Here is a 22,692-nt window from a genome sequence, read left to right on the forward strand (position 1 = left end):
TTTTGATCTGTTGGAATAAACTCAAAAGCTTGGTTCGTTTCTTTGCAGTTTTTGTTTATCTGAGGCTGTGGACATGTTATCATTTTAAACAGAATAAAGTTATCTTCTCCTCCCATGCCCACCTGACAACTACAGTACTCCAGCAGGCCGATACATCTCTCTCTGAAACAGAGTAAACAGTGATTACTATTGACTGCTGCAGCAGAGAGGATGTTTTCTCATTACTGGACTGATTAAGAAGCTAGTTAGCTCGGGAAAAGGCTAAATGCCCAAACACTTCCTAATGGGTAACAAGACACCCATTAATTGGCCCTGTTAGTTAAAGGCTAAACACTCTAAATGCTGAAGGAAATCCTACATCCTAATAGATGCAGTTAATGGGACTAGTTAGCCCACACCCAGCCTTTTCATGCTGATGCTACAGGAGGACTAGATTAATTCTGCAGTTAAGCGGGACACTTCCAGTGCAGAAACACTAAGTGTGAAACACTAAGTGTGCTAATGACATGGAATCTGCAAGGCCTAATGGGCACTGAGAAAAATTAGCAAAGAAACAGAGGAGCATTGCGTGCTGCACAACAAAAGCAATTGTTAAACCTGGCAGTGTCTGAAAACATTATCCATAAAAATCCTAAATTGACATAAAAAATTTAGATTTTGATATCATGGTGGCACACAAGAATCAATCATAATATAATACTTTTTAAATTATATTTTTAAATGCATTTATATTTACTAAGGGTCTGATGGACTCAGCTGAAAAGTAACAATCCCAAACAGTTTTTCCATCATCAGAGATCATCATTATTATAAATTACAATTCTGAACGTCATTCGTTTCCCCTGATGATGACAAATTCTGATAATTTATAATTCCCGCTTTAAACTGGTAAGAGACAAAAAGGAAAAGTACAACGACGTGATTAGAACCAACAGATGTGGACATTAAACTACATTATCCAACTAGATGAAAACATGCATGTTCATTCGAGCATTTAAAAAAATACAAAACATTTGCTGTTGAATAATACATCTTCAAAAAAATATATTGTCTGAGCGGTTCCTCCACTACATGCCTCCTCAGATTCGGTTTTCCAGCCGTCGTCCATCTTTTGTCTCCAAGTGTTTGCTTTTCTCTTGCCGTTTCATAGCCCCACACCTCTATCTCCCGTACTTTGTCCTCCTCTACTTTCCCCTTTATCCCTCTTTCTCAATAAAGGAGTGATAGATGCAGGTTGTCAGGTGTTACTGGACTAAAGCCACAGAAACAGCAGCTGCCAGAGCCACTTCCTCCACACTGCGACACACACGTGCAAAAGCACGCCAGCCCACGCATAGCACTAATTCCTTCCTACATCTATCTGCCCAGTCCGTCCTCCCCCTTCTCCTTCCTTGCCCACATTCCTTTCCCCATTTTATTGTTTATCTGCCCCTGTCCCTCCACTCCTCTCCTGCCCCATGCTCTCCTCCCCGTCCAGCTGGAGGTGTTTTTTTGGTGATTACCTGTGGTTTTATTGGCTAATGGGTTGAAACACACCAATATGTCTGCCACTACCCATCTGAGGCTGGCCCTGCTTTCCTGCCAGGACAAACACACAAACACACACGCAGCAGGAACATGTGCCCAGACGTGCACATAAACCTTCGCTCATTTACATTTGGATGAACACTCAGACGTGCAGCCCACACAGAGGCACTCTGTCCACACTGAGTAGCCAAAGATATCGTCACAATTCACTTTTTTTTTGATGCATCCAAGAATATTTATCTTTCTGAACAACTAAAAAAAAAAATTCATGCAAGAAATGTTAATCATATTTAACAGAGGTTAGAAAACTGGTGGAGTAAATCTAAACAGAAGGCTTCATCTGATGAAAAATCTGTCATTTTCTTATATTGCAATCTTCTTTGACAATAGTCCTGCCACAAACTGCAGCAAAAATACTAAGTAAATTAAAATTTTCCTATTATTTTGGTAACATACACACTGCATCAGAAGGAGAGATTACAAACGCAGTAAAAATGAAACCTCTGAAGCCCAGGAATGTAGTGCTCTTTACAGCTTTTCAGGTTCACACTCGAAAAGAAGATTTCCTGTCAACACAGATACTCCAGCTACTGTATTTCCTTTGCAGCGGCGTCCTGGCCTGCCACATATGTAATCTTTAACAAGCCCTCGAAATAAAACGAAACAAGTGAAATTGGTTGAACATTTGACCCCGCAGCAATGACGGGTTAAACCTATATAGAGAGTCACGACAAGGTTATGTATGTGACCGTCTATTCATCTGTGTGCAGCGTGTGTCTTTACAGTACGGGTGTGTGTTTTTGCCTTTATCTCAGTGAGAGCGTGGGTGAATGTGCGTGCGCGTGTGTGTGTGCGTGTGTGTGTTCAAGTGTGTGTTCAAATCTAATCGGGATTTCACTGTGCCCTCGCGTCATCCCATAATAAACACATACGGGTCTCCAGGTAGTTGTGACCATGTAGAATGTGAGACAAATTCCTGCCCACATTTTCCTTTTTCTCTTGGGCTTTGCTGAGAAAGCTGCTTATCAGGGGCAAAAGAAGGCGAGTACAGATAGTTGAATGGATGGGAAAGCAGATAGATGAATCCTGCCTGATATGACTGACTGAATGGATCGATAATAGCTGACTGGCAGCTGGTTATTGCGATGGTGAACTACTGTAAGTGACAAGACAGCCGTCCTGTGAGCAGACGGATCCAATAAGTTTGAAATAAAATTAGCAAGTAATAGAATACTTTTGCAAGAACATTTACAACCCAAGTTTTTTTTTTTTTTTTTTACTTCTTGACTACTTTTTCTGCAACACTAAATGCAGTAGACTGGTGCTATTTAAATTAAACATATTCAACATGGTGTTGCCCTTGTTGTTCATGAACAGGGTTCAACACAGACTATTCAAACATTTTCACACTTGTGATGCATCATACAAAATAATTGAATTGCCTCATTTCTCAGGCAGACATTTTGCTCTAGTTGACTCTAGTTTTCTTTCTGGCGTTTGGCTAGGTAGGTCATATAAAGTTTTAGATTACGTTCTAGTTTGTCTTTGCAGCATTTCAGTGCAACTGAGGTTTCAAGTAATTGTATGAATTTAATATCCATGCCTCACTTAGGATAAAGGCATGGTCAAGCTGACCTTCATGAGTCACATAAAATATATAATGGTGATCACGCTGGGAGGTGATTATTGTTAAAAAAAACCCAAAATCTGAAGAGTACAGTCTGAATACCTGTACATGTTCTGCAATAATGCAAGCTCTAAGAAGACATAAGCAGCGGATTACAGAGCCTAATTCCTGTGCTCTTCTCATCATGTGGATTATTGCTCCATCCTGTCTTTACTCTACCCCCTTGCGTCGACTCCTGACCCGTAGACCTGACCGCTGCCCTTTCTCTGACACCATGTTATCTCCTAGAAAACAGGCTTACAGCAAACACTCTCCTGCCATGAGCAGCTAGATCTGGGAATGCAAACACTCCCATGAAATTGTTTTTGCTGTTGATGAAGAAGAGGTCAAGGTTATGGGTAAAAATGGGAAGAGGCGTTAAAGCGCTGGTGTGTGTATTGCTGTGCTTGACCAGGAGTCTGTATGTGAGTGTGACTGTGCATCAGATGATCAAAATGAAAATGATGGGAGTGAGTGAAAGTAAAGAGAGTCTCAGGGTCATGGAGGGTCATGGTGATCACTTGGGACTTTCATTCAGTGTCCTTGTTCAACGAACAAATTCACAAATTGATATTTAGATACTGTAGGCATTTTTTTGACTACAGTATCATATAAAAAAGAAGTTGAACACTACTAGATGCTTACCTTTATCCGCTCATTATATCTCTGCTTAGTTTAATATTTTAATTTCAAAAGTAAATAAACTGGAACCAAAAATCTAATATTTACTTTTTTTGGCGTATCCGTCAAATACGCCACAGAGTTAGTTACATCATGAGAGAAAAACTGACTTATAGATCATTTTTTTGGTGGGGGAAAGTTGAATTTGACAACAAATAAAGACACAATTTTAATGGAAGCCAACCTTGAATGGTGCGTTTGAAGAAAGCCTTGCAGGCCTCGCACGACGCGACTCCATAGTGGTACCCTGACGCAATGTCCCCGCACACCAGGCACAACCTCTTCGGCATGGAGTTCAACATGTACTCGCACTTAATTTGCGAATCTTCCCCAATAGTTGATGAACAGTCCTCGTAACGTTTCGATCCCGGGCCTCCAGCAGGTCCCAGGGGTCCTGCGTTGGAACCGTAAAGGCTTGGAGAGTCCAAGCCGTTTGGGTGGCCGTTCATGGTGGATGAGTAAGACCCAGAGGCGTCGCTGGAGCCACCAGGGGAGTGATGGTTTAGACTGTCAGTCAGAGAGGCAGGACTCGATGGTTCAGTCTTTATGTAAGAGGACGGACAATTCGACTCTAGGTGGCGCTCCTTACTGGACATTCTGCAGAGAAGCCTACAAAAACAGAAATGGGCAAAAGATACAAGAAAAGGGAAGGAAAGGACTGCCATTACTGCACATGCCATTTCAAAGAAGAAAGACTTAAAATTTGAATTGACTTTTATTTTAGGCAGCATATTTAAGGCCACATGTGCAAATGTAGACATTTAAAAGCAATTCAAAAGAAACCTATCATTAGAAAAACCCTGCATTGAGAAGCAGATAAGCCTGTATATAGCAGCACATCGTCACACAGCCACATTCACATGCTCAGGTGTGAGGTCATCCGTCACTCTCAAGTCAATAGCAGCTTGTTCAACATGAAGGTAATCAGTAAGCAGCCCCTCTGACGCTCAGTCATCCCGGAGACAGGTCATACATACACAGACAGGGATACATACATAGTCATACCGAGGCACACTCACATACAGGGTCAAACATCGCAGGCCACGCAGTACGAGGAAGTGTACATTTGGAAAAAAGGAGCAGGTAGATCAGCATAACTTTATGATTATATTCCTCTGATCATCTTTTGTTCTGCGTCTTTTATTTCTCTCCCTTTTCTTGGTTTTCCTTCTTTCTCTCCCTAAGGAGGTGGGCTGGTGTCTTGTTAATGGCAGTTGTAATTAACAGCTATCTTCTCTCTGTCCATATCTTTCCATCCGTCCCTTTGTCTACCTTACTATCTATCTGCCTGTCTCCCTATCACTTCCCATTCAGCGCCATCTCTCTTTCTCTGCCCTCTCTCTCGCCTTCTCTTTCTCTTCACATTACTAGTCTCTGTCCCTCTAACCCTGCCCTCCCTCCTTTCACTCTCTTTCATTGTTAAAGGCAGAAAGCACAAAAGGGGTTTTTAATTAAGGCAGGATGCTGCTAAACGAGGGACTTCTAAAGTCCAGTCGGCCTGTAAAAGATCCCCATCCCACAGGGACCCATAAAACACAGACAGCGCTCCGACGGAAAATGGAGAGCTGCTCAGGTGGGGGAATGGCGAATGAATACAGACGGGAAGAAAGAAGAAGATGAGCAGAATAGGAAAAAGAGGAATTGCGACTGACGATGGTTGATCGACTTGAAACAGTTTTTCCCCAACAGCAGAGACATGTGCTACATCCCCCGCTAAAATAAATAACTAAAAAAAAAAAGACTAAACTTCTGAGATTTTTTTTAAAAAAAAGGTTTTTTCTTTTCATAAAATGGTATGACATTTGTGATGTCTGATACTTTGGCCCCTTCACCCTTTTCATCATGAATTTTATTCCACCTCATTCCTGCAAGTATAATTGAGGAACCCCCATTATTGGTGTCTTTGTTGCACACACCAATGTCTATAAATCCATTTATCTGATACTAAGGCAAGCCCCTTTCGAACGAAATGAGGGTTCATTGTGGAAAAACTGAGGAAACAAATCAAGACGGGGCAAAGTAGCTTAAAGAGACAGAGAGAGCTCATAAAGACATGAGGACATAAAGTGCAAGAATAAGACAGAAGTGAGACAGAGCATGTGATGGTTAGAAAGTGATGGCATGAAGTTGCCTGTGCTCCAACGGAGAGACCGAAAACAGCAGTGGCAGGAAAACGGGACTGGACTCATTTAAGTAGATGATGTGGTGGTGATGATTTAATCTCTCCTTTTCCCATCTCTATGCTCTTTTGTCCCCCTTCTTTTCCACTGTCAATCCCTCTGAGTACCATTAAGCAAAAGAGTTTAAGTGCCAAAAGATCTCTTTCCATTTCAGTCTCTCTTTTCCTCTATCGTGTCCTACTCCTTGCTCTCTTACCCACTCTCACTCTGCTTATGAATGAAAAATAATTGCCATCGCACGGGGAGAAATAAAAAAGAATAAAAAAAGAAGACATGCGTGCAGAGGAGAGGCGTAGAGGAAAGAAGATTAAGAAATCACAGCTAGTGCGCTGTGCCAAGTAAGAGGTTGAATGCATTTATGTATGTATGTTATCAGTATAATTACGGCGCAATGTAGCGGCGGCTCAGTGCTGAAGGAGCAGTCCTATTGTACCTTTCTGCTCTTCAGATGAGTGTGAAGAGAGAACACAAGGGCTGGGTCTCACTTAGTTCTTCGTGTTTTCTTGTGCTCAAAAAAATGTATAAAAATTGAAAAAACTGATTCAGTGTGTTTATATATATATATATATATATATATATATATATATATATATATATATATATATATATATATATATATATATATTGATACAGAATGCATATTGATGATGCTGAAATAAAAAATTATCAATTGCATCTTACTGTCAGTTCTTTGCTCTTCTGTTTGGAGGAGTTGAATAATGTATGTAATGTGATTAATATCAGTGTTTTTAACAGCTGGGTTGATGTGAGTTATTTTCTTAGATCTCCAACTTAAACTACATTTTAAGAAAATAAAGGAAATAGTTAAATTATTTCCCTTCTGTATAATTAAGAAAACATACTGCCAATAACACTGGGCTGTAGCTAGAAGTGACGGAAAAATGTTTTTTGCCTAAATATTAAAATCTCATCTGTAGTTTTGACTTCTAACCCACAGCATAGACATTTAGAAAAAGTTTTTTTAACCTTATTTTACTGTATGATTAGAAACCTCAGTTACATCTTGCAGTTAAGCCACATAGTTCAGAGCAAATATGTCTTTATGCATTTATCTGTTTTCTTTTAGTCTATTTAAGGAGGTTTCTGTGTTGGGATGTTAACTCCAATGCAAAAACAAAATGTTGTATTTGAGCAAATAAGGTGAGAAACATGCAAGAATCCTTCAGCCTAAGAGTCATTTAGTCTAGAGCTGGCGGTGTTTTAAGGGTCAAATCTTTGACTCAACAGAATTATAGTATATCACTGATGATAAACGACACATGTAATTTTTAAATCTATTTGTTCTTTCTTTCACAAACCAAATGAAAAAAAGAAATCTTTTGACTTCTGTAAAGATTTTTAGCTAAAATAATGTTATAAATTCTACATTCTGCATCATTTTTTTGTTGTAAAAGTCACCAGAAGTTGCTACGATCACTTAATTTCTATAACTTGTCATCTGCATATGATTAGGAACAGTAAAAGATTATTTCTTTAACTTTTTAGTATGCAATCTACCCTAACTATGAAAATTGACCAAAAAAAAAAACCACTAATAGAAATGCTGTGATTAAAAAAAATAAAAATAAAAAAATAAATACAACTTTATAAAATAATAAACAATAAAAATATTGTTTTATTATATTTTTTTACATTTATATCCCACGCTGAAGGGGATCATTCAGCAGTAGCTTTGTAGATGCAATATACATTAGCCGTCTGGACATTTAGGGGTGGGGGGAAGGACTTCTGAGTGTGAGAGGACCGTGCGAGCGCTTTGCAATGGGGGAGGGGCCCAGAACAGCACCGATGCTTATTGAGAGAGTAAGAATACGAGCTTTTGAGTGACCCTCCAATTGCTAAATATCTCACCAATCACATTTTTGGAAAAAGTGTTGTTTTGTTAATGAAAATCCAAAATAATTAAATAAATATTGAGTAATGTAGCCTATGAAGATATTCACAGATATGACAGTTTTGAACTGAAACTGAGTAAACTGGTCTCAAATATGGTGCTTGTGACACCACTTTCACTTTCATATCTTTTAATATCAACTATTCTGCAAACTCATCTCCCTATGAAATCATATACAAAAACAAACCGTGTTGCCTTACAATACTTGCCTGTTTCTCCTTCTACACAGTTCTACTTCTGTTTTTTTTGTTTTTTTTGTTTTTTTTTTACAATTTTGCCACAATATAACACAGAAAAAGATAAAGGAAAATAGAATGAGATGTGCATAGACAGTTTCAAAGGGAAGGTGGGGAAACTTTAGCACAATAAGCTGCCATTAGAGCGGTGGGCTGATTCAGAGGCCTGACAACTCGCCAGTCCAAACATGCAATCATCATATTAGTGACAACTGCCTCAAAATGTGTTTATCTGCTCTTTGCTATGAGCTCCTCAAGTCTGCATCTGTGTGAAATATTGCTTCTTCATTATATGCAATCTTTGTAAAATTGTCTCACTAGATGGCAGCAATAAACACACTCTAATGCTCACATAACTCCAAACAGGTTTTATTTCGCCCTGCTGGTGTGAAAAGAAAATAATATGTCCACAAAATATATATATTTTTTCAAAATCTAGTCAGAAATATTTACATTTAACTAGATGACTAGAAATAATCTACAGGAGAGGGGTACTGTTACAATTATTGTGAAAGAAAAAAATAAATCCATTACATTTAGACAACAAGAACTTCCCTTATGAACTTTAGTGCCACTAGGTGCAGCAGGATAACGACGCCTCTAACTATCCTCACAATTTTATTTGCCTTAAAATTGTTTCCTATGGGAAAAAATTAGGAGAGTAAAACAGAGAAAAAGCGTGGAGGGTGGCTGCTGATACGGAGAGGGGAGAAGTGCTGACAGTGTAGCTACAGCGGGTCTGTTAATACCTTTCCATCACACCTAGCATTGTGCTTTCAATGCTGATAAGAACGCACAGTCCAATAAGCAAAAAGAAAAAAAAAAGAAAAAGACCTTACACAATTTTATCTAGATAATACTAGCAATGCTCAGGGTATAAGAAAATAAAGGGAAGCATAGGTAGAAAAATGCATTGAATTAAAAGAACTGAGTAAGGAGGAAAAAAAACCACAAGGCATGTCTACATCTCCATTGCCAAGTGAAAACACTGATTTCATCTGCGGACTGAATTGCCTATTTAGCCGTCGTCTGTTTATTTTTTTCAGCTTTATGTCGCCCTGTGTAAGTGACTGTACGATGTGTGGAAAGTTGCTTAACTGTTAGTCAGCTTCTTCGGAAAAAGAACATGCGTAAATAAAAAATTAAACCAGGCCTCCTAATATATTTATGAGTGTTACATATAAGCCTCAGTGTTAACATGTCTAATTCTAGACACAACGGCAAATCTGCTTCTGAAATGCTTCTTTGACAACCTCTAATCTTCCTGTGCCGATGTAGTTCACCCACATTTTACTGAAGACTGATATATGCATTTAAAGGATGTATACGCTCAGAGAACATCACATTTTCAAACGTCACATCCTCAAAGACAAAAGCTAATTTCTTTACACAGATTGTTAAAAAAAATCTTATCTGCTGAAAGCTGGTGGTAATTTTGGAACTGGATAAGGGGAAAAAAAGGCGTAATCATTTGGAGTTGCATAGTGTGTGTGTGCGTGTGTAGAGTGAATTATAACTTAAGAGAAAAACCTTTGGATGAGTCAGATGTTTTCTTGTTTTCTTAATGTTATAAGGAATTCTCCATCAGTTCAGAACCTGAATCTCTCTGTTAAAATAACTAAAAATGTAAGACATTTTTCTCTGTCCCTTATGAATTCTGCACTTGCTGTGGTTGTGGCTAAACAGAGAACAACTCCAGATGCAAAAATGGGTGAACGACATGTCCGTATCTTTATGTGAATTTCCATCCTTGTTGTCTGACGGCTGAAATAAATGCGAGCAGCCGCACTGTAATTCATGTGTACTTTCATGGAACATTTTCAAAAACTAACTATTGTGGTTAACCAACTTACGGGCGGTGAACTGGAGCTCTGATTCTCTGAATCATTGGTGTGAGTTTGAGCATGTGGTTTTGTTCCGCTGCACAGAATCACAGTGAGTCAGTGATTATAGTTGTTTTCAGAAACAAAAATGAATACAAAGGGAAGAAAAAGAGTCCAACTGTGATAGTCAATCTAAAGCACTCTCCCACCTACTGAGCTCTCTTCTTCCCTCCCCTTCCTCCTCTCTTTGGGTCTCAATCCTTCGCTGTCAACATTTCTACTTCTCACATACAAACAGCCTCTATTATTGCCTCTCTTTCTTGCTGGTGCATCCACACCTCCTCAAAGACCACCATACACCATCCTAACACACATGCACACCCCCACACCCACACACACACACACGCACACGTACACACACACACACGCACACACACACACCAGGGAGCAGCAGATCAATTGCAACAGTGTTAGTTGGGCAGGAAACCTGTAATTCACTTCATTGGCTGCAGAATAAACCCCTGATTACATACAATCAATGTGATAATGGCTAAAACACATTTTGCCCAATAGGCTCATGGGTTGAAAAGACTGGGAGGAAACATATGTGTTTGTGTACTATATTTCTATGTTTTCAATAGTATGTCAGGTTGTGTGTGCAAATTGTAACTCATAATACATTGAGTGTGAATCTTTATGCAACAAAACCGAAATGACCTGGGAAAGTGACTTCCACTGATTTATACTGTTGGTACAAACACACTGTGGAGAGGGCACAGGGGGTATGAAGGAAAAATTTAGGTAACATTTATTAAGACATTTGTGTTTTTTAACCCCCTGTAAAGACTGCTACTGTATTGTGGTAGAAGGCTTTGACTGTTCCAATGATCCCAGGGCTTTATGTCGAGACGTGGAAGTTCTACCTGGCCTTTTTGGCCTGAGGAACTCCAAACCCTAAGAAGGGCCCTGGAGGGTGTAAGGGAGTTCGCCCAACCAGTTTAGATGTTTTTTTGTGGACTTGGAGAAGGAATTAAACCGTGTCCTTTGGGGAGTCCTGCAGGGCGTACTTCAGGAGTACAGGGTACCAAGCCCCTTGATATGGTCCGTTACATGTCAGAGCTTGGTTCACATTGCTGGCAGCAAGTCAGAATTTATTTTTTCAGTGTCACCAAGGTTGCCCTTCGTCACGATTCTGTTCATGGACAGAATGGGCAGAATTCCTAGGCTCAGCAAAGGTGTTGTGGAAATAAATTTTAGTAGCCACAGGGTCAACTCTCTGACTTAGAGAGGGCAAGAAGCTCGGTCATCTGAGAGGGATTCAGAGTAGAGCTGCTGCTCCTCCACATCGAGAGCAGCTAGTAAAAGGTAGCTAGAATACCTTGAAATGTATTCAAGGTGTCCCGGGTATGTCCCACTGGGAGGAAAGCCAGAGGCAGACTAACGACATGACCATGTTTCTCGGCTGGTCTGGGAATATCTTGGGATTCCCCCAGAGGAATGCGCGTACAACGCACGAATGGCTTCTTTAGCAGCAGAAAGGAAGTGGCAGGACATGAGAATAATTGTATATCTTGTACATCTTAGTCAACTGCAGTCCTTGCCTCAGATACAACAAAATCCACCATAAAGACACAGGTGGAAAGAAAACACACCAGAAACACTTATATAATCAGAAGCCTTCGTGTCTGCAGGAATGCTTTTCAGTTTCTCATGGGCGAGTTTCAAGACCTCTATTGTTTTTAGAATATGATTATGATACATTGAGTTTTGAAGTGTATTCAAAAGTTGCAGAATGACATGATGGATTTAATAGGCACTGCTGTTCATAGCACACTTACAGATGCTCCGCTGTGGCCTGTCATTGAAGCACGGACAATGCCACTGACCCAGCCTGGGTCTGCACTGCTGGACGTTGAGTGTGCTATGACGGTGACCAGGCAGGTGAGCAATGGTGCGCAAAGTAATGTAAATGAATAGCCTTTGTTAACATCCCCAGGTAGTTCGACAGGGAAGGGGTCAGACTTTGTTTTCTAACTAAGTGCTAGAATTCAGTGCCCATATCTTCATTTTTTGTATTTCTATGTGTTTGGCATTATCAGAACGCTAAGAATCCACACTTTCAGAATCTGTAAATGACTCAAAACACTTCCAGGGAGACTTGTACTCATCACATTTTGGGATATCATTTTGTGTCTGGTGGCAACTGATTTCTTTAAGTCACTGTTGAAAACCCATTTCAAAATCCTATTCCTGCTTTTCTCTCAAGTGCTTGTGTCATCAGCATAATAGATTATTTAGATTTGAATATCTACCTGTATTAGAGTTGTTATTGAAGTAAAAAGATAATACGATGAAGACGTTACGGGCTAAAACATGAGGCTTCCTGCGCGTGTGTGTTTGTGAGTCTGCGTGTGTGTGCATGCGTTTCCGATGGGAATCTTGATGATTTAGGTCATTTTCTTGCGGAGCAGTTGCTGATAAGTGTGCTGCTGCCAGGCACTATCTTTGTCACAGTGTCTCTTTTTCCTTCCCTCTCTTTCTCTCTCTATGTCTCCTTTATCTGTTTCGTGTCATTGTGGTGGTTGTCTGGTGTGCGAACAGTCCTTCAAATAAAGCAAAAATAATAAAAAAAAGAGAGCAGCTCCACTCCATCGGAAGTGCATCAACGTGGCTCAGCAGAAGGGAATCTGGGATTTATATTAAAATGTTTATTTGCCAAATAAATACATATGATAATGTAAACCAGCTGTGCTTCAACACTTGAGCCACCTAAATTGCATACTCTGTACTTGCAGTGACCTCCAGCATTTTACTGGAGAGTCTGCTGAGCGAAAATCAATTAAATTACTTCAGGCATCCTCCTGTTATGTAAACCTTTATAGAAGATGCTGGATGTAGCCAGCCACAAATCATTCTTTTAAAGGAAAGATGCAATCACAAATTCATATTATATTTGTTGAAATTATACGCAAAATTGATATAACTACCACAGATACAAATTGATGCGGCTTATTTATACGATTTTGGAGGGATCTGGTTGTGAAGTGATATCAGGCATATAAAGGTTGAGCTCACCCCTTCATAAAAGAAAGGTCATTGACGAAGGTTGTGCGTAATTGCGTGGTTGAAAACTGTTATCGCTCAAAAAATTCAGACGCTGTTGTAAGCACACATAAAAGCACACATACACAAACTCATCATTTTGTCCAGGATAAATTGTTTACTTCTCCCACTTCTTCCTCTTATGCAGAGAAAGACGGCAACCTGGGCAAGGTGCCACATCCAATGAAACTGTGGGGAAATAAAATAATAAAGTATTTAAGAACAAAATATCCCTCCATCGGATTAAAAGCACATTTTATTAAGCAGATGGTGAAAGAGGATTTTCACTCTAGTAAATATGGCAGGGCTTTCAAATGTGACATGGGAGGAGAAAATAGAGGGGAGAAGGGTAAGGAAGAGAAAAGGAGACGAGGAGGAAATGGGAAAAGAGTGCAATGCCACGACGGGAAAAAGATAAAGAAAGGAGGAGAAAGTGTGTGAAGTAAAACGGGATTTGATCATAGAGAACGAGGAGGAAAAAGTGGAATATAACATGAAAAAAACTGTTGGAGAGAAGAGTGGGAGAGACAAGAGGAAAGGAAAGGGTGTGCGAGTGAATGGAGCGTCAAAGCTGCATTCTTTAAGCAGATCAGATTTGGGGAAATTGGGCTGTCACTACAGGACTGTGATGATTTACACCTATCCATCACGGTAAGAGGAGGAGTAGCAGAATAATGCACAGCAGCTGGAAAAATGGAAGAAATCCATCCTAAACAGGCAGCTCTAGGCCTTTACCTCTCAATTTTCCGTACAATATTCTACAAAGAATGGCTTTAAAAGCTAGAAAATCTAATTTAATGTTTTCTGTGACTTTCTTCTGTGTATTAAGTGTATAAATATTTGCGGAGATCAGATCAGTATTTATATTAATATGTCATCTTCCAGGTCAAAAAAAAAATGAAAGGAAGTAGAAGCAGCAAAAGGCAGAGTAAATCACTTATAGTAAATCTAATATCACAAATAGACGTTCGTAAATATTGTGGAAACTAGTTCGAGACTAGCGACAATGTCCACATTTTACAGTTGCACACTTTCACCCTGCCACAAGCTGCAGTTGACACTTGTCTCTTCAGCTTACTCGCCTGGTTTTGCCTATCTTTCCCCCATGGCCTCCTTCCTCTGCCTTCCCCTCCCCTCACTCCTGGCTCATGCACCTTACAGCCTCGCTCCTGGACCATCTGTTAGGGAATCTAATTCACATCCAGTCATAATCAGGTTTGCTGGATTGCCCACTGTCTCTGCCCATCTCTGTTGCCCTGTCTATCTCTGCTATCTATTTCCCACCATGTTTTTTTTTTTCAGTTTTAACCCCCTCCAAAATAAAATAAAATAAAATAAAATAAAATAAAATAAAATAAAATAAAAATCCTTATTCCCCTCATCTCTTTTCCACAGAGCTCAGGTCGTTCTACCTTAAACATATTTTGTCTATTTGCACAGGTCCTCAACATCTTCCTGTCATTCCAATTCAACTTGTGCATCATGTTTGCTTAGAGCACTTCAAATCAATATAAAAAGAATGTATTTGCCATCATTTTAATATTGTAAACTTTTTCAGCACAATTTAAATTCTATGAATACAATTTAAAAACCTGTAAATACTTTTAAAATGCTTTAATGATTACACTGCATTGGTAACGCAAGGCATTGCATTTGTATTCCATCCTAAATATGTGTAGCTATAAGTGTGCATATGCGAGCGTTCGCCCATAATTGAGAATAAGGGGAGCTGAGGTGAAGGGGGGTGGAAGTTAATGAGAGGTGAGTGTCTGAAACCATCTCCCTCTTTCTCTCTCTCTCGTTCTCGCACTGCTTCTGCAGTAATCCTCTTCTATAAATCTGCAATCCAATCAGTGTTGTCTACACTAACACACACACGCAGACTCGCAAACACATACACACAAGCTGTTGGGAGGCCCATCTGTGTGTTAAGGCAATCTGCTTTATCATTATGATTACATTGGGCTCAGTATACAATGATGTGTATTGTGTCTCTGTGTTTGTACGCGTGAGAGAGAGAGAGAGTGTGTGTGTGTGTGTGTGTGTGTGTGTGTGTGTGTGTGCGTGTGTGTGTTCATGCACGCAGTAGCTGGTTGACATTAATCACATTCCCATGGCTTGATGGCCTAAATATCAAAAAAGGGTATAATATTGTTGCCACCCAGAGAAAAGGCAAATAAAAGAAAAAAAAAGTTTAAATTAGGCCTGAGACATTTTTCATAAAATAAGTCTGTTTTTTTCTTGTTTAATGCTATTCTGCATCGAGCAGCTCAATTAATAAAACTAGAAAAAAAAAAATCTAATTTGAAATAAATTAAGCACGTCTGACTTTTACCATAGTTTATTTAATAAGTAAATGTGGAAGAATTTACCACCACAACTGTATGTTTTAGAGCTTGTGTGCATGCGTGCACGCGTGTGTGTGTGTGTGTGTTAGAGAAAGTGAGTGCATAATTGTGACCAAATCGCATCAGCACAGTTGGATGTCGGATATCCTGTGGAAGTACTCAGGCGATATTATGCTGCATGTGTGTCTTTCCATCTGTAGTTGGATAAACAAACAAACAATTTTTTTTTTCTATAATTATGACCAAAACACACTTTGAGTCTAAAACTAAAACTTGACTCATTAATTCAAACAAGTTTAAATACTACCATCATCCCAAAGTTTTATGCATATTTGATTATAATTTGTAACAACCTACAACCAAACCACAGTGTGGAGTCATGTTTGCCTATGAATGGGTAAATAAGGCATGTGACCCCGGGCAAAACCTTGCTGCTCTCGCCCCCACTGCATACCACACGCATACGTACACTGAAACACACCAATGCCATTCTGATTGGCCAAGGGTCGGCGTGAGAATGGCTTGCCAGACCTGTAATTGGCTTGACCCAGACTAACCCTAAAATCCTATTGAACTAAGACTTTCCAGTCTGTGGTACACACTGTAATACACACACACACACACACACACACACATGCGCGCACACACACACTTAACATTAGAAAGCTTTGTGAAAGCCTAACAATGAGCTAATCAATTGTGTTCTAATAGGCTGTTCAAAATTTAATACCAGTTTTATAAATGACTACAAACGTAGTCAGATAATCACAACAGACCATACAGCAAAGGCTTTTTAAATACAAAAATTAAACATCTTCTTCTATAGCTAAGGGTATGCATAAAGTTTATAAAATCTAAATCTATCAGAGAAAAAAAAACATTCAACAGAAATACAGAAAATACTGAACATTCAGATGCTTTCATGGAGTTTAAGATTATATATTACAACACATTTACTGGAATGAAAAGGAAAACTTATACTTACTATTACGGTTTCATACTCTGGGCATATATCCCCATTTCTTATCCACAGAAATATTACATTTTTAAAAGACCGATTACAAAAAAAAATTGGCCGACGGTAACTTTGAGAACGAAGAAAGTGAATGTCAGCCTTTTGTTCATACGTCACCTGTTTCCTGTGTTTTAACATGAAACAAGCAGCTTTATTTACAGTTAGATTTCTAAAAATACACCTCAGATACGCTTGATAAAAGTCGCTTACAGCAACAAAAGGATAACGGCACTGGAGGAAAAAAGAAAAAATCCCCTCCTACGATTCAAAGCTTCTGTAAACTGCTGGAGTTGCATCACAGGTACATGGTTAAGGAGGTACAATTAACAGAAACATATCCGTGCCCAGAATGCCCGATAATTTCTGTAACCGAAGGCTTTACTTTTCTCACCTCGACATCCATGTGCCTGCTTTTTTCTTTTCCCTCTTACATAAGCTACAGAATGTGACTTTAGCGTAAAACTTAAACAGGACAGACTCATTGATTTGACATCACCTGCATCGTTTGTAATGCTGTCTTACCTGGGGTTGTAGAGGGCATGTGCGTCTCTCATGTGGTTGGCTTCTAGTGAATCGTAGCTCTGGTGCATCCTCCAGGCGCCAGCGCCACATTTAACATATGTTGACTTGGAGTTTTCTTCGCTGCTGCTGTTCACCAATGGCCCCTTCGATAAGTTCATTCTGAGCAGTGGGAAATACCGGGGAGGGGAGAGAGAATGATAGCAGTGAAAAAGCAGCCAAGGAAGAACAGAAAACACAGAAATATGCCAGGAGGAAAGATGAATCTGTTCTCTGTTTCATTCCTTGACAAAAATCTGTTAATATATTCAAATACTGTACAAAGTATTTTTCACAGTCAGTTATTTTCAGCTCCGAAACCTTAACATGCAAGGACACCAGTACAATAAATGGATGAGGGTGAAATGTATTTAATAGACACAACATGCAGACAATCGCTTCCCACATGCTAATTCTGCTTATTTGTTTGGCCTCAGTGTGAAACCGCTCAGCACAGTTTGGACATAGAGCGGCAAGACATAAAAAGAATAGGCTCACACACACACACACACACACACACACACACACACACACACACACACACACACACAGAATAACACAACTGACACAAACGTTGACATGCTGGGCCAACAGGCAGATGCCTTCAGAGAGCTGCGGAGAGGACAGGCTGTAATTTTAAACCAGTAGAGACTTTTGTCTTGTTATGTTAACACTTTTCAATCAGACAGATCAGTCGGTGCGTTTATGCATCATTGAATGTTAACAGTTGCACTATCAAGCTGAGTCTGGTGTCAGAGGATATTTACTAGTTTCTTAGCTTTGGTCGATGCTTTCAGAATGAGAGAAGGGAAATTTAAAAGTACAAGAGGAGGGACTGCAACCCCATCAGTCGAAACACAGGCGAAGAACTTCTGCAATAGAATCAAAATTTTATGAAAAAAAAAAAAAAAATCCTACAATATGAGTATTACGAGAAGGGGAAAATATGTATTTTATTGACATACTTCATTCCTTTACAGAGATTCTAAAAGTATTGGCACAGAAATTTGGTCTACAATGTTTTTAAGAAAATTAGAAAACTTTTTAACTGTTAGTATTTTTTTTTTTATGAAGAAACGAATGAAAATGTGTTTTTCATCAAGCACATCAAGAAATGCTGCTTTTTAGGTACAACTACTTGTTAAAATATGGATGGATTAATAAAATATTTTTAAAAATGTATCAATTTGGTGATGTGAACTTGCAATACATGGTCTTTATTTTCAGTATGTGCCTAGCTTTATTTTAGATTTTTTTTGTATACTCTTCACTTGCTACACACTGATGAGATATGTCCATTTTATATCAATCTAATGGACAATAACAAATTGCTTTTTTCTTTTGTATCTTTATGCTAAAACAAAAAAGTATTTCAAGGTACATAAGGAATGCTGGAAACATTGATATCTACCCATAACTTTTGTCTGGGTTTGACAGTTTTGACTATTGTTTTTGTAACAGCTTACTAGTTCTGATATCCACATATAGAACAAAAACAGCACTGCTGGCACATCCGTTTTCTTTTTAAACCTCTTCTACAATATGTTAAATTGTGTGTTTAGTTGTGGAATGTTGGCACTTGTTGTAGACAGACAGGTAGGCAGACCAATGACATGTCTGACAGCTACTGCTCCTTCCACCCACAGAGCAGCATTGGTGCAGTGCGAGGTAGAGGCCAGGCTGTGTAATATGTAGGTTTTAGTTCCACTCTGGTGAATAGGAGAAATCAATATCTTTCTGCTGCCACTGCTGCTAGAGTCGCTTATTGGCTTTGGTTGTGGTGTCACAATGCTATATAGACAGGCAACACTTAATACTGCAGTTTTTTTGTTTTTTTTGACTGTATCCTGGTATAACCAAACTGAAGTACTTTGAGTACCAAAAGGCGCACGATAGATTCAGTCTGAATGCCTTTCCTCTGTCTCATAACGACTGTGAAGAGACCAGTTTATCCTTTAAGCCAGTATAAAGTAAAAAAAGAAGAGGATTAAGAAGATAAAAGAAAGCAATTTTCATACCAAAATGACTGCAAATATAGACATGCTGTGTTCAAAAGAAATCCTATGTTTACAATGTTCTGAGATAAATCACTGTTACAAAATATTTTTACGCCGGGTAATTTTTTGAATTAACCTAAACCTGCTGTAGATTACTAAAAAACCTGTAATTCAGGGCTTCACTAGTTATTGCAAAAATAATTAGATAATCCTTGACTTTTCATTAATTAAACATAATTAATATTTGAAATTCAGCCCATAATTCAGATGTAATTACCTCTAAAATCATTAAAGTGTGCATTATTCTGAATGTAAAGTTAAAAAAAAGAGAATGAAACAAAGTATTAACCTTTGTGATTCTTCCTTACCTATTTCAAGCACCTATCAGTGTGCGTACACAGCCCAAACACACACACACACACAGCGTGTGTATGCGAGTTAAAGTTGGGAGGTAGGGAGATTGAGGGTGTCTTTCTGATGCTCAGTGACTCAGTCATGTGTTGCTGGTCCATCTGTGAACAGAATGACCACAACAAGGTTTCTGTGCGTCGGTGCGTGCATGCGTGTGTGCGTGCGCGTGTGTGTGTGTGTGTGTGTGAGAGACATGGTGATGCGGTGATTGATGAGACAGTTACCAGTCCTACTAATGCAACACACATATATCCCTGAAGGGAGCAAATGCCACACCGCACACACATGTGCACGCAGAGCTGCAACTGCCCCACCTAATTACCCCTTCAGCCTGAGGTCTTACAGGCACGTCCAGAATGTGCATTGCTAAATGTGCTCAAAAATGCTTTTCGAACTAATTTGGCTAAACACTGAAGAAAGCCTAAACGTAGAGAATATGTGACAAAGTCAGTTGCCTGATCGCAGTAGAAGGGAACAAGCGGATTCAGTAGATCTCCTGAGCTTAAAGGGCAAAAAAAAAAAAAAAAAAAAAAAGCGTTCAGGTAAATAAAAAAAAGGAGCCAAATTATGCCCTTCTTAGCAGCAAAATTGTAGCCCCCGGAATGCGTTTATTTTTAACCTCCTCTGTTGACAGCAGAAATGCTTTATCATTTAAAGCACATAACTGGACAAAAACCTGGGATAGGTAAAGTCCTGGACGCAATCCCTTCACTGTGTGTCCTGGACGCATTAAAATGAGTGGGCGGATAAGCATATTCTGCTCTGAATGTGTGTCAGTGCTGCACTGCGCGTGACCACAGGCACATCAGGGCAGGTGGGGTTGGATGAAGCACTGTGTGTGTGTGTGTGCGTGTGTGTGTGTGTCTGAGCGGATGTGTGTGTGTTAGCGTTAGCGACGGGAGCTGTTAGCGGGGCAGGCGGCAGATGGGCTGTCGGCCTTAATAGGGACTGAGCGGGTGCAGAAAGGTGACAGCTTCACAAGGGAGGGGCGTGTGGAGAGGGAGAAGAGGAGAGTGTGCGTGTGTGGTGGCGGTGGGGAGGAATCGTGAAGGAAGACAGAGATAAAGGAAAAATGACTTATCAGCAGGGGTGAGGAAAAGAGCGGATCAGCTGCGCAAAGGAATGCAACTCCTGAGGGCAAGAACTGTTTCGCCTTTTTTATTGGCTTAATTGTGTACTTATATATATATATATATATGTTTAAATATTTTCACCATCTGAAGAGCTTTACTAAATATTTACTCTGCATTAAGCTGCACATTTATAAGCATAAACTTCCTCAGCGTTTTCACCACTGTTTTCAGTAATATCTGTAGCATTGTAAGTAAACGGCGCATCAAGAGGTATATTCAAACCACACTACAGGAAAACTGAAATGTTTGAATTCATGCATGAGAATGTTGGAGGCATTTCCACATTTTCATATGTTCATGAGTAAAATAAAGCCTAATGGAATGCTGAAAAACTACTAAAGAGATGGTAATATGCAACACTTTATTTTGAGAGATTCACCATGCATCCAGGACTCGTGTTTTTTTGAGAATCATGCACAAAGAGTAACACAGAGCATGTTTGCAGTCCCTTGGAAGTTTTTCTTCACAGCTCATATCCTGAGTCAAACAAGTAAAATTATTTAAATTAGAAAAATAGCTGTTCCTAGCGAAACAGCCGTGAGAATGCATATTTGCAGAATGACTGCTGCAGAAATGCAAAAAAATGTGGAGAAAAGCTTAAGAAGTAGAAGAAAGCAGAAGAAATTGAAACAGTTGAAATAGTTGAAACAGTTGAACAGTGAAACGTAGCAAACTGCAGATATTAGCTGAAGCTGAAATTAGTACACAACCAGAAATATTTGAAGAAGTGAAACTTAACATAAAGAGCCAAATAAGCATATTTGCAGAATGATTGAAGGAGAAATATAAGAAACTTGAGAACAAAGAGTAAGAAATTGGAAAAAAGCATAAGAAAGCTAGTCATACATTGTAGAAATCCTTTGCCAAGTAGTGAAACTTAGCAAAAGTGTTACAGAATTCAGCTGAAGAAGCAGAAGTTTGTGTGCATCATGAATTATTTGAAAAAGTCAAAAAGTGAAACAGAGCGTAAGAAAGAGCACAATTAGCACACAAGGAAATCAGTGCAAACCCAGAAATAGTTGAAACAATTGAACAGTGAAACATCAAAAAGCTTAAATTAGCGGAATCAGAAAAACCAGAAATATTTGAAGGAGTAAAACAGAGGAAAACCAAAAGCAAAAAGGGACAGAAAAAGCAGAAAAGTTTGATATATGAATTGATAAAATTGATCAAAGTTTGCAGAAGACCTTAGCCGACAGTAAAACCAGTAGAACCAAAGGAATATACAGAAAAGTAGACAAGGAAAATGCATAGACACATAGAAATAGTTGAAACAATTGAATAGTGAATATACTATTTTAATAATGTAATAGTCAATTAATAATTAATTATACTGTATAAATTATATAATATATAAATTATAGCAGGATTCAGCAAAAGAAGCAGGAGTTTGAGTGCAACCTGAATTATTTGAAAAAGTAAAAAAGTGAAACAGAGTTTAAGAAAGAGCATAATTGAAACAACAGGAAATTAGTGCAATCCCAGGAATAGTTGAAACAATTGAATAGTGAAACAGTAATAAGTATAAAACATTAGTGGAAACAGTAAACCAGAAATATTTGAAGGAGTAAAACAGAACGAAAGCAAAAAGGATCAGAAGAAGTAGAAATGTTTGATATATGAATTTATAACATTGATTAAAGATTGTAGATCTTAAAAGATAGTAAAAACAGTAGAACCAGAAGGCAATCAGAAAAGTAGACAAGCAAAATGCATAGAAACATAGAAATAGTTGAAACAATTGAATAGTGAATATACTATATTAATATATTTAATAGTGAATTAATAGTGAATTATACTGCATAAATTATATAAATTATATAATATATAAATTATAGCAGACTTCAGCAGAAGCAGGAGTTTGTGTGCAACCTGAATTATTTGAAAAAGTGAAAAAGAGTTTAAGAAAGAGCATAATTGAAACAACGGGAAATTAGTGCAATCCCAGGAATAGTTGAAACAATTGAATAGTCAAACAGTAATAAGTATAAAAAATTAGTGGAAACAGTAAACCAGAAATATTTGAAGGAGTAAAACAGAGCAAAAGAAAAAAGGATCAGAAGAAGCAGAAATGTTTGATATATGAATTTATAAAATTGA

At 38.7% G+C, this 22,692-nt stretch overlaps 1 protein-coding gene across 7 annotated transcripts in view; it reads right to left on the bottom strand.

Annotated features, from left to right (window-relative positions):
* esrrga (estrogen-related receptor gamma a) overlaps window positions 1-22,692 on the bottom strand; it is a 145,088-nt gene that overhangs the window by 45,315 nt on the left and 77,081 nt on the right. For all 7 annotated transcript variants that reach the window (XM_081605312.1, XM_008405749.3, XM_081605310.1 and 4 more), the window contains 2 exons: window positions 17,016-17,174; window positions 4,059-4,483 (listed from right to left, as the gene is read on the bottom strand). In XM_081605312.1, coding sequence (XP_081461438.1) covers window positions 4,059-4,483; window positions 17,016-17,174 — 584 coding nt within the window. The remainder of the gene's footprint in view (window positions 1-4,058; window positions 4,484-17,015; window positions 17,175-22,692) is intronic.

The sequence above is a fragment of the Poecilia reticulata genome, chromosome 3, assembly GCF_904066995.2.
Source record: "Poecilia reticulata chromosome 3, P_reticulata-male-v2, whole genome shotgun sequence".
NCBI lineage: Eukaryota > Metazoa > Chordata > Actinopteri > Cyprinodontiformes > Poeciliidae > Poecilia > Poecilia reticulata.